Raw genomic sequence first — 16,725 nt, 5'->3', positions numbered from 1 at the left:
ATGAATAACTGAACCGGTTCTCTTGAAGCCCCAATTAACCCCAAAACCTCTTTCATAGAAACAAGTGTTCAACCAAATAGAACTGATGATTTCTGGACATGGAGGCTTAAAAATTTCTCTTAGACTTTCTGCACGACAGTCTACAAAAGCCAGTTTGTTCCCTTCCAGAATTTCAGGATTAGTCCGCAAATATCCTTGACTAAAGTCTTGGCAAATAGTTTTATTTAGATGTGAAAGGAAAAATAACTTGTCTTGTTCACTCCATTCCAAGTTTCTAGTGCTCAGCACCCATGAAATGGATTGCTTATGGGGAGATAATGTCCTTCTTGTGTCTTCCAAAGTCTGTGACAAATGTCTTCCTGGTTAATAGGTTGATTAAAACTGTATATGCTCCGGAAGATAAATATGATTATTTATCATACTTGCCCAAGATAATGACAGTAAAGAAGACAAGGTTGAAATTCTGTATGATTTCCTCTCTTCCACATCCAGGGACATTCAGCACACAATACACAGATGGTATGCCACATAAAGCATCGCATTAACTGTTAAACATTTTTTTCTTCCCATTAACTAATTTAACAATATGCCCCTGCTATTAAAGAAATAGACAAATTACAGAAAACTTCTGTCAGCTTAATCCCGATGGCTAAAATAGGCCATTTGCCGAGATGGGATTGTTTTCTGGCCTATCAGGTTCAAAACCTCTAGAAATTCGGCAGCCACCAGCCCAGACTCTCGCAGTGTTGATTCAGCTCTTCATCCTTAATTGAGTTTCAGGCATGTAACTCTCCGGAGATTTTTGAATGACAGCTACTCTGCTCTGCATGTATGTTAGGTGACCTGAATTTTCTAAAATGATGAGCGTGGTTTAAGTCAGCAGATGCTGTAGGTGATAAAACTCACAGCAAAAGCCCCTGAGACTTTTTTGCCAGAGTGGGCAGTGAACCAAATTAAACAAGCATTTCTAGCTTGTTATCATTTGCCACCTTCTACAGCAAAGACACTCTTGCTGACCTTGGGGCTGGTGGTGCTGTGGAGGCTCCCTTAGTAAGCAGGAGAATGGTGGAGCAGCCTGCCCATCACTGTTCCTCGCACAGTCATCTGCCATACCGATCTCTTTTCAACACCATTTTCCTATATCTCTTTTTGCTTCTAAGCAACATAGCAGTATGGAGGGAGCTCATGTATTATGAAGTACTAGCCTACAGGCTAGTTTTAGGAACACACATGGCCTCCATTATTCCTATAACTCAATGTGACCAGAGAGTTGGTGAAGAATCAGCGTAAATGAAACACTGAGGCCAGCTGAAAAGTGACTTGAAACAACTTGAAACTCACTGCAGCTGTGCTACATTACCCAATTTGAATAGCAGTGTTGCAAACATCCCCTTATTTTAGCGTAACTTTTTGCACAGGAAAAGTTGATAATGAAAATAAACTTCCTCTTCCATGGTTTATTCTTACACTCCCTTGATGCAGAAAGAGTGTAAGCAATTTTTTTAAATAAAAGAGAAAGCAATTAGAGAGCCACTGGTCCCACCAACTTTTCTTGTGCCAGTGTCTCTTTCCAGTATTTAAGTCTTGAAACTTTATATTTTTGATGTATGTTGTTTGTTGTTGGGTTTTGCTTGATTTTGTTTGCTCAGTTGCAATAACTGCATACGTTATGGTATCTAGCTGGTGTATTGGTGTACTAGGTACTTTTCGCCTCTATTTGTTCAGGGTTTTGTTGTGGTTTCCAGTAACTTTTTGCCAAATATTTTCATAAAGAGAAAAAATGAACTATCAATCACAAAACCAGCAGAACGTTCACCAAGTGACAAGAGCTGCGCAGTGCAATAAAGAAAATCCAAGATCTCCCACGTTTTTCATGTGGATTGACACTTGATTTACTTTTACATTATCCTTGCACTCTTCTACACAAACCTTTATCTAGAGAAAACCTATTTCCAGCCAAAAGCACAGAATAAAGCTTGGAAGAAGATGATCTATGAATTCCTCTCTCTTTGGAAGATGTTTTATGTTCAGCCTTATACCTCAACATGGATTTACTTGATCACTCTGTACTTGCCCTCTAAGTGTGATTTCACTGTAAAGATTTCTGTCTGTATATTTCACTATGCTAGGATTTTTTTAAGAGCATCATCTGGTATGTCCATATAACTGGATACCTCCAGATTTAATTCATCCTATCTGTCATAAGGGAATTTTTTTTTCTAGTACAGTTACACTGATCCAATGGCTAACCATTACCAGAAGGGACAGCTCTCTTGTGCCAGGACTAGCACTTGTCTAACTCTCAGAGCTCTAAAGTGCTAGAAAACCACTAATTTTCCTTCCAGTTTCTCCTGAACTGTGTTCTCATGCAGCCACTGTGCTGATGGGAGGTAAGCAAGGGTAGAGCGGCTCTTTTCAGACACAGCCAGCAGGTAGGTCAGGTCAGATGCTCTGTACAATTTCAGGAACAGCCATTCTTTCAGTAGAGTGCAAGTCACCCTCTGACCAGTCCTGTCTTTCTCCATTGACTGTGCAGGGAACTTGGGATGATTGATTCAGGTGAGTTACTTAATCCAATTAAAGACAAATGACCTGAATCCCACCTTAGAAACTAAAGGTAAGCAACCTTAAGGACATCATGTGATTTGCATTTATTTAGTTCAGTTTAGTACTTGACCAGTTTTAATGACATGGCTACTTGTTAAGCTTGGTAACTAGCACTAATATGCGTAAGCATAGGCAATACAGGTATCACCATGCACACAAACTAACAGAAATACGAAAATAGTACCATTTTTCATGTGCGTATGATGGCAGTATTCACCACAATTTATTTAATATTGGATTACAAGCATCAAGCTATGGAAAAGATGTCAACTATTACGCTTCAATTGCTTTAAAGATACTATTTTAGTGCTGTCATGTTTCATAGGAAAACCATACTTCTCTATTATTCATCTGACATTTAAAGCTTTTTTTTATGTTCTTTCCTTGAAATATAAAGACTTAATCACAAAAGACAGGTTTTAAGAGGACTTTATTAAATCTGACAACTGACTAATTGGACTGTGTGCAATTAATAAAAAAATCTGATAATTGAGCATTCAACAAAGGATTGTTCACTGATAGCTTTTTTTTTTTTTTTTTTTTTTACTTCTGGATTTTTACAGATCTACAGTTCTGCAAATATAATGTTTGAGTAAGGCATTATTCTTCCTAGTTTACGCCCACACTTCACGAGATTACTGCAGTGTGGGAAATGTCACATTGCTTCTTCTGGTAGAAGAGCCACAGGAACTACTGAAATACAAAAAAACTAGCCCTGCCCATACACTTCCTTAGCTGAATATATTCATGTAGGACAGACTGGGTGTCTCACTATTTTATACCTTTTTCACTTACAACTTAAATGGCTATACAAATATAGTAGAGACACTTATGCAAACTCTCAGATTCACTATTGTGGGATCTAATAAAAAAAGCTAATACTGAGAAAACAGTGCACTTTGTAGAGATCTCTTCTGATGCTCTACAGAGGAGCCCAGTAGGTCACTACTTCCATATGTGATGTTTTAAACTTTCCCTTCAGACATATAAAAATAGTTTGGTTTAGATACTTTCTCTTGCAAATTTAAATATCTCCTTTATTTTTAGAAGAGTGCACTGTATGCTTTACCTTCAGGCTCAGTAACAGATCTGTCACAATTGACTTGATGGTTACATTCCTAATGGGACATGTAAATGTCACTGAAAGTACTGTTCTTTGTTTTCTAGAGAAATTTCCTAAAATTCCTCTTAAGATGCAGGATGGGATAAAAGTTCATTGCCGTTTTGTCCTTATATTTACTACTGAAGATCAGGTTCTTCTTTAAGTCTTCATAAAATAGAGTCGTCTTTCAAGCTGGATCCAACTTATCTTAGAGGGTTCATTTCCTCACAAATCAACTATACCAAGCACGCTGAAAAGTACAATATAAATTGTTTTGCTTTGTTTTGTTTTGAATTCCCTTGCTGCTAGATGTTAACTGGCATCCCCGGGTTCAGTGAACTCAGTCAGTAACTTGCTCAATCTGAGTTTTCTTCTCTATTTTTCGGATGGGACACTTCTGCTACTTCCACTCCTGTTCTTGCTGAAAAAGACACTTCCAAATGGCTCTGTGTCTTTCACTTGGATTTAAGTAGGTCTTCCCATTCAACAGTGGACTCACTATTTTTAGGAATTGCTGGAAACATTGATTGCATTTTAGTTTGGAATTCTTTCATCTATAAAAGAGATTAAGAAATGAAATCAGTTAACTGTTGGTAAGGAGCAAATAAAGTAGCACCATGAACCCCAAGCTTATTCCACAAAGTAAGCTGTGTGAGGTAAAGAAGAGGTGAAAAGACTTTAAAAATAACAGAAAATTAAGACTTTCCCTCTGATTATGCCGGTTTAATTAACAAAGCGAAAAAAATTATGGAGGGACCCACAACAATCCCCCCTTCTAAAGCACCACACTGGGATGCCTAATTTGGAACACTTGCCTGAATGATTCACTACTGTTATATGAACTACTATATATACACACACCCATTTAAAATGTTTTTGTTTAGAGGAAAATTACCTCCATAGAATGTGCCCATACTTTGACTGCAGTGCCTTTTTCTACACTTGTAATGGATTAAAGGCCCAATAGGTCTGTTCAAGGATTTTAAAACAAGGATAAAAAAAAAAAATACTGGTCAGCTCTGACAATTTAGGTTTATCCCACAATATGGATACAGGTGACAAAACAAAGTCTTGTTCAAATTTAAACATTAGTATAAATACACTATATATAGGACTAAGCGTTTCTTTCACTGTTTTTAAATTAAAATGCTGTGAAAGAGGAAGTTTGCTAGTTTTATATTCTGTATATCAATACATTAATACCAATTGCCAAATCTGTATTTATGATAATCGTTTTATCACCAATGTCTGATTCAATAGACGTGGCAGTCCAAAACTAAAATTTAATTTCTATAAAAATCACTTCTGCTTGAAGATAATACTTAGATTTAGCGGGTTTCTTTCTTCCAAAATTTTTACATACATTTTTACATGTAATATATTTTTAAAGCATAGGCATAGAAAAAATCAAATCAGTGAAAATCCTGTTACACAAACAGCAGGATGTACAGGGGAAGTTTTGGACTGGCATTTTTAGGAAGCTCTACAGAATCTATGACATTCACGCAGAGAAGACAGGATGTGGTATTCAAGTACTGGATGCAATGACCTCTTGAAGACCAAATGCTGTCTCAGGCAGTATGTCCCATGGAGAAGGTCCAGGAAATCTAGATATTCTGAACACACACACAGGCACCTTCTTTAATATCCCTGTATTTTGTGTGCTATGGGTCATCGTTTTTTTTACAAATACCTTTGGGCCATTTTCTGTTCAAGTCCTTCTACCTATGAATAATTCTGACAAAGAACTGATACTTCTTTAGAGAGATGTTGCTGGAATGCAATTATTCAAGTTAGAGCTGATACAAAGAATGAAACAATTTACAAAGAAATTACCAATCCTTTACTAAGACAATAACAAACTATGATGGATGAAAGCATTTTAGAACTCAAGTTTTTGTGTAAAAATGCCTGGGTACTGCTAATCAAATAAAAATACATGCTATATAAAGTAGGAGGAAAATTCAGAGCCAAATTATCCTTTTTGTTTTATCTGGATTGTGTGCTTATGTAAAAACTAATTCACTGCCTGCTTTATATTTTATTCTGATCAGATAGCTGTTTTGATTAATTATTTGTTCTTGGTTTTTAAAAATCTTGGCAAGGACCCACAATTGTTCCTAAACTAATATTTTTGTTTCTTATTTAAAAATGAAAAGCTCTCATAGACAGCTAATATTTTCAAGAATAACACCACTATCAGAGCTGATGCAGAGAACAGCCCAAATTACATTCAACAATTGCTGACAATTAAATACCAGTATTTACAGTAGGAAATGCTTTAGGAGCTTTGGCTTAGCTGTTTTTTCCAGTCCTCTGTAATTAAGTTATCCCAGGTCTCTGATGTGCAGAAAGAATTCAATTTATTTAACATTTTTTACTTCCTAAAGAGTGAACCAACTCTTCTACTCTTTCATCTCAGTCTAAGTATTATCTGGGTGTTTGGTAACACAGGAATGGTCAGATCCTAACCTGATGTAAACTACTCTAGCTCACTTGGCATAATTGGAAATTTTATACCAGCTTATGATCTGGTGCAATGTAGATTTTTTGGCTGTTTCTAAACTCAGACTTGTAAATTTCTTTTAGTGTCAAATTTAAATGACACACTGAGAAGCCCTACAGGACACTTCTGTTACTCCACTGAAGACACACAAAACCAAAGGAAAACTAAAAGCAATTATATAATAAACCTCCAAAAAGAGGACGATGGGTGGGGGAGCCATTCAGAAAACTACAGTGCTTCCTCACTCTAACAGCTACCTTATAATTACTAACATGCCAAACCCTAACCCTCGAATACAAAAACCAATCTTGTCTGGGAAATAAAACACTATAGTTCTGTTCTGAAAGAAAAAAGGTATTTATTTAGAAAGCACTAAAACACTGCTAGCAGCTGCAGATTTAAGAATACTCAGATTTTTCTCTCCTCAGAATGCTAATTTATGTTCTGCAGGAAATAGCAACTCATTTCCTGGAAAAGCAATTTTTCCTTAACACCAAACCTGAAATATTCACCATCTTTCTTTTGCTTTTAAGACTCCCTGAGAAAGTTCTTCAGCGTTGTCTTCTCAGATTTTGATGCTTATTTGTAAAACCTCTTTGCAAGTGATGCCAGACTCAACATCTCATTTACCACTTCCTCTCTTGCCAGCATCTATGCCCTTTTCCACAAGACCCCTCTGCACAAAAATAGTTTTTCATTGCAATTCACAACTTTGACCATGTTTTATATTTTTCCACAAACTTTCTTCCTTTGTGATTCCTGGACAGCGAGCTATTTTAATAAATCATAATGCCAAGCTGACCACCACCACCATGCATTCTCAATGTTATGCTTTAGGTTGTCAGCTATTTAAGAAAATTACCTACAGTGACTGGCATGGGCCTCACTAATACACAAGGTCTTCACTTCACGGTATGTCTAAATGGGGCCAATTTCTTCACAGTACAAATGTCACAGCTACCAACTCTTACTAGAAGATTTCATTTCTATACAATTTAAAAGATACCACACCCTATTATTTCTCTCCACAAGAGTTTTTGAGTTCTCACTAATAATACATTAAGCAACGTAATTAGTACTAGTCACAGACTTCTATTTTCCTCGTCTCCCTCTCCTCCCAGCAAGAAAGTGCAGTACAGTATTTCATTAGGGCTTTGATCTGGACTTCTAAGGCATCTCCCCTTTCTCTTCTGTTCCACTAATAACACCAGCTTCTGAGTTTCTTCCTCCATTTCCACATTTGTGCTTGTCGCTATCCTGAATGTACTTCCAAATGCTAGCCACTGTCCTCCCTGCATTCTGAGCTCCTCTAAAGCTCACTTGCCACACTGCCTAAAAGCATGGAGAAGACTTTGAAAAATAACTGTTCTCTGATGTAATGGAACCAGTGTATACACACATAAATAACCATGGAAACTGCATCCCAAAGTTCCTATCCCTTCTCTCCCAGTGACAATGTCTGCCTGCTTACGAACGGCTCTAGTATCAAATTTTAGGCCATGACTTCTTTCAGTCAGAGACTATCAGCTCAATATCCTGGGCCTTGACTGGCCAAACCCTATTTAATATATTTAGGACTAAATTTGGCCTCCAAAGTAACTCTGACTGGCCTCGGGGTTGTTCTTGCTTGCATTTGGTTGACAGTATCATACCAGGCCCATTGGAACTTCAGATGATCCTTGTAGTGAAGGTAAAATTTGTTCACTAAACATGTAAATTAGCTGTCCTTCAACAAATTGGGCTTACCGGTGTCCAGTCACCTCCTGCAGTGTGCTCAGCTTCTTGTGATGATAAATCTAGCTTTATGTTCTATTAATATGGCACACTTGAGGTGCAAGGATTGGGACCTTGTCTTTACCTGCTTTACCTCTCAGGGGACAAGCACACTTCTTGATGAGGGAAATGCTACAATTAGGAATCTGTGTCTTGCCTTGCCTTTTTTTTTCAGTAGGCATACCAGTCGGGAGGTCTCTTCTCCCCTCTCCCTTCCTGGAAATCTTCTCCTGTATTTCCTCCAGATTCCACAATACACATGCCAGTGGTCCCAAATCAAAAGACATTAATTTAATTATGAAAGCCAATGTGCTATATGCTAAGTACTGGAATGTTTTGAAATAATTCACTGAAATGGCTGCCTCTTTATTATTGTCAGCCACACTGACACTGGGGTACTCGGTTCAACTGTGATAATGTCTTCAATTAATACTGCAGTAAACCGAGCACTAAAAGCTGATTGTATTTTACCTCTTTCTGCTGCCATCAGTATCACAGGCCACTCTCTCAGCTGCTGCTTCTGAACCTAGCAGTACATGAGTGACTTGTAACACATTTCTTGATTTAACATTCCAGCATGCTCCATTCCTGGAGGCAACTCTGAAGTGAATTTCACTCAAGTGAATTTTATTTTTTTTATCACAGATATTGCAAAGCTTGACGCTGTTCTTTCTTGCCAAATAAATTACAGTAACTGTTCCACCTCTGACTGTCAGGCTTCTTTCTAAAAGGGTATCATCTACCTTACTGCATTAAATAATCTGTAATAGCTACAGATCACTGTTATTTTCTTATCTTAACCTAATGATCCTGCCTCAGGTGGCAAAAATATGGGGACCTAAAAGCATCTTCCATTTAATAATCTCTTTTTAATGTACATCGTTGACAGAATGTCACGCAAAAATTGGGCTAGCACTATTACTGAGAGCACTTACGTGGCCATTCATACTAAAATGAATGGAAGAGAGGCTAAAAGAGTCTATTTGAATCCTAGAATGAAAGTTTTACGAAGAAATGTTCTCTTTAATGTCTGACATCCATAATAGGCCAACCTAGATTCTAGGAATTATTAGTTTCCTATTTTAGTACTCATACCAGTAAGAACTGCTTACATTAGCTTCCAAGTGAAATGAGGTTAGATGCCCTGAACCGGAATATCGACTGGCAGCAGAATACAGTATGTACATGCCCTATGTTCTCCTCAGCCACCTTCCATTTCACGAGGGATGAAGATGAGATGGGCTGCCCTGGACTTAAAAGCATCAGAGAGGATTGTTCTTGCCACCTTTTCCCAAATCTTAAAATGATTGCTGTCGCCCCTGTTAGCAAACCATTACCAAGGTCCGCCCAGAGAAATAGCAAGCTATTTGTCGAAAACAGCAAGAACTGAGCCCTTACAGTGCTCAAAGAGCAGAGCAGACAGCCTGCTGGCTGAAGGCAATTCTCCGATTCTTAGTGTAAAATGGGGCACTCACTGCGGGTCACCCTGTGCCAGTTTGCACCCTGACCTCTAAAATAAGCATGGAAAATATAGTCCTGGTTCATATTCTTAGAACCTACACTTCATTGGCAAAGCCATTATGAATGTTCGGATTATTCAGAACTACACGTCTATGAAAATGGCCCTCAGAGGGTCAATCCTGGTAGTATACATCCTAATATTTAACTATCTTACATTGTACTGTCATAGTACACTGTTCACAACCTGTTTGCTGATTCCAGTGTTTCAGGCTTGCATAGAGAAAAGCAGCAGCAGAATTTTCTTAAACCATCTAGAGAAGTCAAGAGCTCATATTAACCCCCTGTCCCATGCTTAACCTTATGCAGTGTTGAGTACTCTCTTTGAAATCAGAGGGTCATTTACCATGCCTAAAATTAAACACACACATAGACATGTCTTTCCAGAAACTTATCCCTATAAATACTGTGTAATTGGGTAAAACATGTCCTGTGCTTTTTAGAAGAAAAATAACATGAAAATAACCTAAGTGAACTTTATAGGGAGAGGGGGAGAGGATCGTCACTGCTTAGAACAAAGCTCTCACACTTCCCAAACCATTACACATATGTAGTAGCCTCCCACAGCTACTACATATTCTGTCTCAAATTACTGGTGAACTACTGAGAGCTGTCAAGTCACAAGGGTCAGGCCGTCTCTTTTCCAATGACTGGGTCACATGAAGAGAGAAAACGCGTGAAATACCTTCCTCATGTTACTTCTCCAAGTGTGCAGCAGCCATGTTACTCATTCATACATGGATGCATTTCACAAATGGGAAGATAGGTGATCTGCATCACAAACGTGTTTTACTAGCCCCACTTTGTCTGGTTTAATTTCTGTGCGAATGTCACTTAGCTCCCAAAAGTGGGATTATTAACTGGTAGCCTGAAAGTATCTTTCTATACATCTATCATAAAAGGAAGAAGATGCCATTCCAGTAGAAAAGCCTAAAGAAAACAAAACTGTTCTAGTTTAAGGTTAGATTATTTTGAATACAAAAAAAAGGAAGTGATTAGCTAATTATGATCAATGGGAAAGACAGCTATTAATTATATACACCAAGACAGTAATTTTGTAAACCACAATCTGGAAAAAAAAAAAAAAAAGTAACTTCCTGAGGTTCACAGATACAGGAGTATCCTTTAAAATTTTATACATTTCCATGTTGATCTTTCTGAAATAAAATACAACAGACTTAAGTCTTTGTAGTATATGATATCTCAAAGTAGATGAAGTCAGTGTCTCATTCTCATGCCTGTTCTCATTGATTTCAGCGATGCTGCATCAGGCTTCAAAATAAAAGTAATGGTACAAAGTTTGGATTATACCATCTTGTTGCAAAATGCTTTCATGCCATGCAGAAAAATGGAGTGAAACACTTTTGAAATCACTGAGGAACATGACATTTATTTCTGCAGAATCTTACTTTCAAATCTGGGTGCCTGGAAAGGACATCCACATGATTAGTCTATTATGGTGTATTAGTCATTGCTCCTTAGTCACCCTGGGCAATTTGAAAAATTAATATTGAAGTAATTTAAAATTTAAAATAGGTTAAATATCTAAATGTATAAAGGAAGTTGGTTAATGGATGCAAAATCTCAGGATGAGTGTCCCAACTCTGTAAGCTCTTCTGTGCTGTAATTTGGATTTCTGAATTAAATTAAAAACATGAATTGTCTGCAAATAGGCAGCTCCTGAAAAGGGCAACCTGAGTAATTTTTTTCCTCCATATGTCCAGGAATTCACGATACATATCACCCACAAGTGAGATTCATGGCTGGGAAAAGAGCCAGCACAAAACCAAAACTCTTCAGTGACGCATAAGCCTCGATGCCATGACCGGGGCTGAATTCCACGCAGGAAACCTGCCAGAGCCAGTGTGACACCCAGAGCCAGGCAGGGACAGCTGGGTGCCTCTAGGCAAGCAGAGCAGCCAGGGTCTTGGACCAGAGAACAGTAACACAAGCATGGCCATACCACCACGCTTAACGAAGCACAGGAAGATCCCATGGGACCAAGACGTAGCATGAGTAATTCGCACTTATCAGATATGCTTTTATTCAGATTTTAGTTGTACACGTATAGTTCAGTTACATACAGCCGAGAAGCGGATCAACCCACTTGTGCACTTACAGTGACGTGGAACTGCTCCACAGAGGCAATTTCAGACCACAGGCTGAACGCGGTTTTATTCTTTCTAGCTGCTTAAGAGGCTGGTGGCAGCTAACAGCTACAAGTCTTTCCCAAGACACAGCAGAATAATTCCTAAAGACAGCTACAGTTACAGTCTTCCCATATTCTTGAAATACTTACTTACAGCTGTCCCTATTCATAAAACAGATGTAGCAGCTTTCCAGCAGGAAAACTACGATCTTATTCCTTGAATAAGCATTCTGCCTTCCCAAGTATACAGTGAAGTTCATAGGTTACTTTTTCTTTTCTTTACTTCTCGGATAAAATGAAAGCAGTACATATCTGTGGAGGCAAGTCTTCTCCACACCTAACTAATTAGGCAATGTAAGCAGCACAGAAAAACCTTTTATAAACAGGAGGAGGAAGTGTTAACTTGTACTAGTACTCCATCTTCTTTCTAAGAGCTTGAATTTAAATAAGTATTGAGGAAATGAAAGAATGTTAAAAAACTGGGCAGATATGATTTATATTGAAATACATGATCATGAAATAGCAAGGAAAAGATATGTTTTTATTATGCAATCAAACATAAGCATGATAAGGAATAGAAACTTCACGAGTAATACTTAGGTGAGGATTAAATACAACTGTAATTAAAAATTAATAACAACGAAAAATCTAAGAATTACTCTAGAATGATTCTAGGAGATATAATACTTTTATGGCAACATTTGCTCCTTTATGGAACAGCATAAAAATTCAGCCACTGCAATATGCCTGTACTTGGTAGAGATCTATAGGTCTTAGTACTATTTACAGATGCCAAACCCAGTATTTTTTGAAGACTATGTCTCCGTGTTCTCATTTTATTTTGTAAATTAATCCATCCTTAAAGCCAATACTTCTTTGTATTTATACTGTACCTATGACTACAGTCTCACAAAATTATATCAAATACCTCTCAGAATAAGCAGTGGGATGTTATTATTTTTATACCTGAAATGGTGATTTAGAGGTTAGATTTCCCATAGAGAAAAGCAACCCACCTAGGAAATGTCTTTACCAACAAAACCATGGCAAGCATATACTCCCTATATTGCTTTTAATTGTTTTAGATGTCTCTTTACAGCTGTGCAATTGTTTTAGACTGTTAATATCTTAAAGGTTAAGATCAATGAAAAACAGGATATTTCATTAGGAGTCACCATAAAAATGATAAACTAATATTTTATAACTATATTAGTCACAAATTGCTAGGCAATTCTTCTCACTATTTTTCCAGCTTTCCATGGAACAGATGTGGAAGCAACAATCAGAATCTCACAAACCTACATATGAATCATCCTGGCCCTTTTCCTATGGGAGAAAGAATGCTTTTATTTCTGAGGATATAAAACCTAATTTATTGAGGGCATGAAGAGCAAAAGGGCTTTTAAAGCATAATTTATATTGTTTGTTAATTGTTGCATGCTTCAGTCTACAAGGGCTGAGGGTATTGTTCTGCTTTTAAAAGACGGCTCATAATTGCTGACAGTTTAAAAAAAAAAAGAAAAAAAAAGAACATCAGGCATTCATAGGTGTGTTTTAATACCTGTCAAGTATTCTATAACTGCAAGTTTAATTAAAAATAAAAACCTGCTTATTGAAAACAAGGGTTTACAACTCAACTGTAACTTCTAGAAAATTGTGAAACATTTTTCCAAGCAACAAAAAAGTTTGATGGATCATAACACTTGTAGAATAGGTAAATAAAATAAGAAAGGTTTAATTTTTGCAAACTTCCATGAAAATACTTGTTTATGACAACTGCAACAACAATAGCTTTAAGATAATTTTGAATTTTTTACTTAGCAAAAATTTTTACTGAGTGAAACACCATTTATTCTTCAATAGAAAATTTAAAACTTCACTGTGCATTTCATATGGAGAATGCTGAAATAAGATGTTTCAACTACTATCCAACTTTAAAAAAATTTAAATGATAAATTGGCCAAACACATTCTTTTGTACAAAATTTATTTCAATACCTCTGTGTTTTGCATCAGAGAAGAGCCAGTCCACTGCACCAGGAGTGGGCAGCTACAGGGTTCTGAGGTTGCAAGCTCAAAACCCTGTAAGATAATGCCATGGAAGATAATGCCATGATGTGGAAGTTGTTAAATAGCAAATATACTTGTTAAAAAAGGTGGTGCCATTTTGTTTCAAGCCAGATGTCAATTATTAAGCACACGTCCTTCTGTTTTGTAAAGTGCCTCAGAGAGGAAGGCTGTGGGTGTGTCTGGCTGAGCCCTGAGTTCAGATCAGTTGTCGTCTTTGGAAGCAAGTCTCCCAGTTGTCCGTGCTTACTGGGCCTGAGTTTGTGTACTGCTGAACAGCCTCAAAACACATGAACTGGGTTTCTTTAGGGTGACGCAAAAATGAAGAAGCATTCTAGGAGTGCACCTAACATAATCCAACTGCAAATAGGCATTCAAGCCATGGGGCAAGGCCAGAGTCAGTCCAAATTTTAAAAATCCCCTGGAATGGTTGTAGATACCAGGTCCTCAGTCTCCATTTGCTTCACTGTCCCAATGCTGCTGGTTGATGATACTTGCTAATATAGACAGAGCTTCTATGCCTGGAGACAATCAAAGGTAGACTGACTTCAAGTATTTTCCTAAGAGACTGCAGGAAGCAAGTTAAAAAAGCCTGACTATTACTGACAGCTGGTTATTTTCTGGTACAATATAAAACTACATAACCACCATCTCCTAGGTTCTGAAAATGAAGATTTCTCTTTTACATTATTGAAAAGTAGAGCTTAAACCATTAGCAAACCAAGTCCTCAATGATCCATCACTTCTCCATTTAGGAATAAGAGTTGACTGGAATTTAGTAGGGTTTATTACTTACCAGCCTGTCCCCAGATTACAACAGTTACCGCAGTGGTAACTGCAGTCAGGGGATATTAACAACCCAACCTGAGACAGCGTACAGTCTTTTACTTCCCTTACCAAGATATAAAGATCAGTTACTTACTATCACCCCTGGGTTTTCACACTGGCATAAAAAGCAGCAGACTGTAAAGCTACAGGGACCCACCTTTAACATTAAGGCCATTTAAGAGCTGGAAGCAGGCACTGTCACAGCACTGTTTTAAGAACCAATAAACTGCAAAGATTAAATAAAAATCTAGTATCACCAAAGCTGGTGCATCATCTCAGTGTCTGGAACATATCTCAGCAATGACTTGCTTCTATGGCAAACACAGGCTGTCTCAGAAGGTGTAAGGACGAAGCATCCTGAACCATGGCTTCAGTTTCCTTCCACGACACAAACTGCTGAGCAATCACGACGCTGCTTCAGAATGATGGATGGACACAGATTAATTACAGCAATTATAACTCAGCAAGGAAGTATTGTGTTAGTTTGCTCTTGTCGTTTCATCTCTGACTTTCTAAGTGATGACAAGATAATTTAAACAGCCACAAAGCTTAGAGTAATACTTATTTTTATCACTCACTCACTGTCCCGTTGATAATTTATGCTCGTAGGAAACATCCCCGAACATTAAAAATCATAGCACTTTGGCAACGATACCAAGTGAAACCACTCCTCTGGGCTCTAACTGACGGCAACACCATTTGCCACTACTGCATCCCTTGTTTAAAAACGCGGGTCGTTATAAAACGATGAAAACCGCTCATTCCGCCGGTGCGAAAAACAAAACGGGCTTTTTCCCGCCGGCGCCCCGCCCCTGCTGCTGTTCCCGCCGGCGCCAGCAGGTGTCGCTGCGGCGCAGCAGCGTCTCCCCGGCCCGGCCCGGCCCGGCCCCGCCCCGCGGGAAATAATGCACCGGCGCGTGGCGGCGGGGGATAATAGCACAGACCCCCCCCCCCCCCCCCCGCCCGGAAACCCGCAGAAATCGGAGCAGCACCTTGCTGGTTTAGTTCTACCCTTTCAGGTGTGCGGGAGATGCTCACCACCTCTTCCTGCAGACACAAGTACGATCGCAACGGGTTTAGGGCAGGTAACACTGACGTAAGGAGTAGGACAACTCGGTCACGCCAATTGAGTAGTCCATCGCTTCAAACCAGTGCGTGGCTAACGTGAGCAGAGGTCAAAGCACAAATAGCACTGAGCACGTCCTTTGCTGCACTTCTCCAAATTCACCAACGAGCTTTGATCTCCTCCTCCTGTAGAGCCAGCCCAAGCTCTGGTGAGCACGAACTTCAGCCGTCTCCTCGGTCTGGCCAGTCAGGAGTGGAACTGCTCAACAGCTTTCCTGGCCAGGCCAGCTACGCTTTGAGATCTCCTAGCGCCGCTACTCCTTTCGGTGTGATTCCTGCCAACCCATCCTGTCTGATTTTCCGCTGTGGCTTCTTGTACTTGACTCCTGGAGATGGCACGAGGCATTCAACAACACTTAGCAACTCAGTCATACTTGACTCGGAACTCCCCTCCCAACTCTGCAAGTGAAGGTCAGTCCTTTATTCACCAAGATCCCACCAAGACAGTCACAGGGGCAGAGCTGGCAATGGATTTCAGAAAGCACTGGAGTTAATGTACTCCTACACGTGACAGAAGGAGCCTTCCTGTTTGCTAAATGAAACATCTGCAGTGCCTACAATCAGAATTTTATTACCCTTAACAATTTAATATCAAGAGAAGCAATTTAATATCAAGAGACTATATTAGCTGTCAGTAATGTTATCAATATTACCAGTGGCTCTTAAACAAATGAAGCTGCTGCCCAGCAGGGCCAGATCACTAATTAGCAGGTCCCAAAGGCAGCCGGTTACTGTTAAAGTCAGTAAGGCTTAGAGGCTGGGCAGAACCTCTTCTTTTCTTTGTCCAGCTGCCAAAGCTTTCTGTACTAAGTTCACACAGATTCCTGGCATCAATATGAGTCAAGTCTTCCCTCAGGTCACATACAGTATAGCACTTTCACAGGCTAAAGTCTGCCTTAAGTTCATAGCTTTCAAATCTTGGTATCTGATGCTAGGTTTGAAATTGTATCTCGAACCTCCGCAGGTATTGGGAACCTGCACGTACTACAGAGCAACTGAACCAGCAGCACTCAACCACCTCGAAGACTCAAGACATTTTTATTCAGGTAAA

At 38.8% G+C, this 16,725-nt stretch overlaps 1 protein-coding gene across 7 annotated transcripts in view; it reads right to left on the bottom strand.

The window, feature by feature from the left end:
• Positions 1-2,806: 2,806 nt before the first annotated feature.
• Positions 2,807-16,725, bottom strand: part of TMEM242 (transmembrane protein 242) — a 30,476-nt gene continuing 16,557 nt past the window's right edge. For 6 of the 7 annotated variants that reach the window (XM_052784646.1, XM_052784644.1, XM_052784645.1 and 3 more), the window contains one exon: positions 2,807-4,263. In XM_052784646.1, coding sequence (XP_052640606.1) covers positions 4,165-4,263 — 99 coding nt within the window. In that variant the 3' untranslated portion in view covers positions 2,807-4,164. Of the gene's footprint in view, positions 4,264-15,932; positions 16,001-16,725 lie in introns of all 7 variants that reach the window. The other variant, XR_008234786.1, reaches the window with a different exon arrangement.

The sequence above is a fragment of the Harpia harpyja genome, chromosome 4 (genome assembly GCF_026419915.1).
Source record: "Harpia harpyja isolate bHarHar1 chromosome 4, bHarHar1 primary haplotype, whole genome shotgun sequence".
NCBI lineage: Eukaryota > Metazoa > Chordata > Aves > Accipitriformes > Accipitridae > Harpia > Harpia harpyja.
This window is presented reverse-complemented; position numbering and strand designations above follow the sequence as displayed.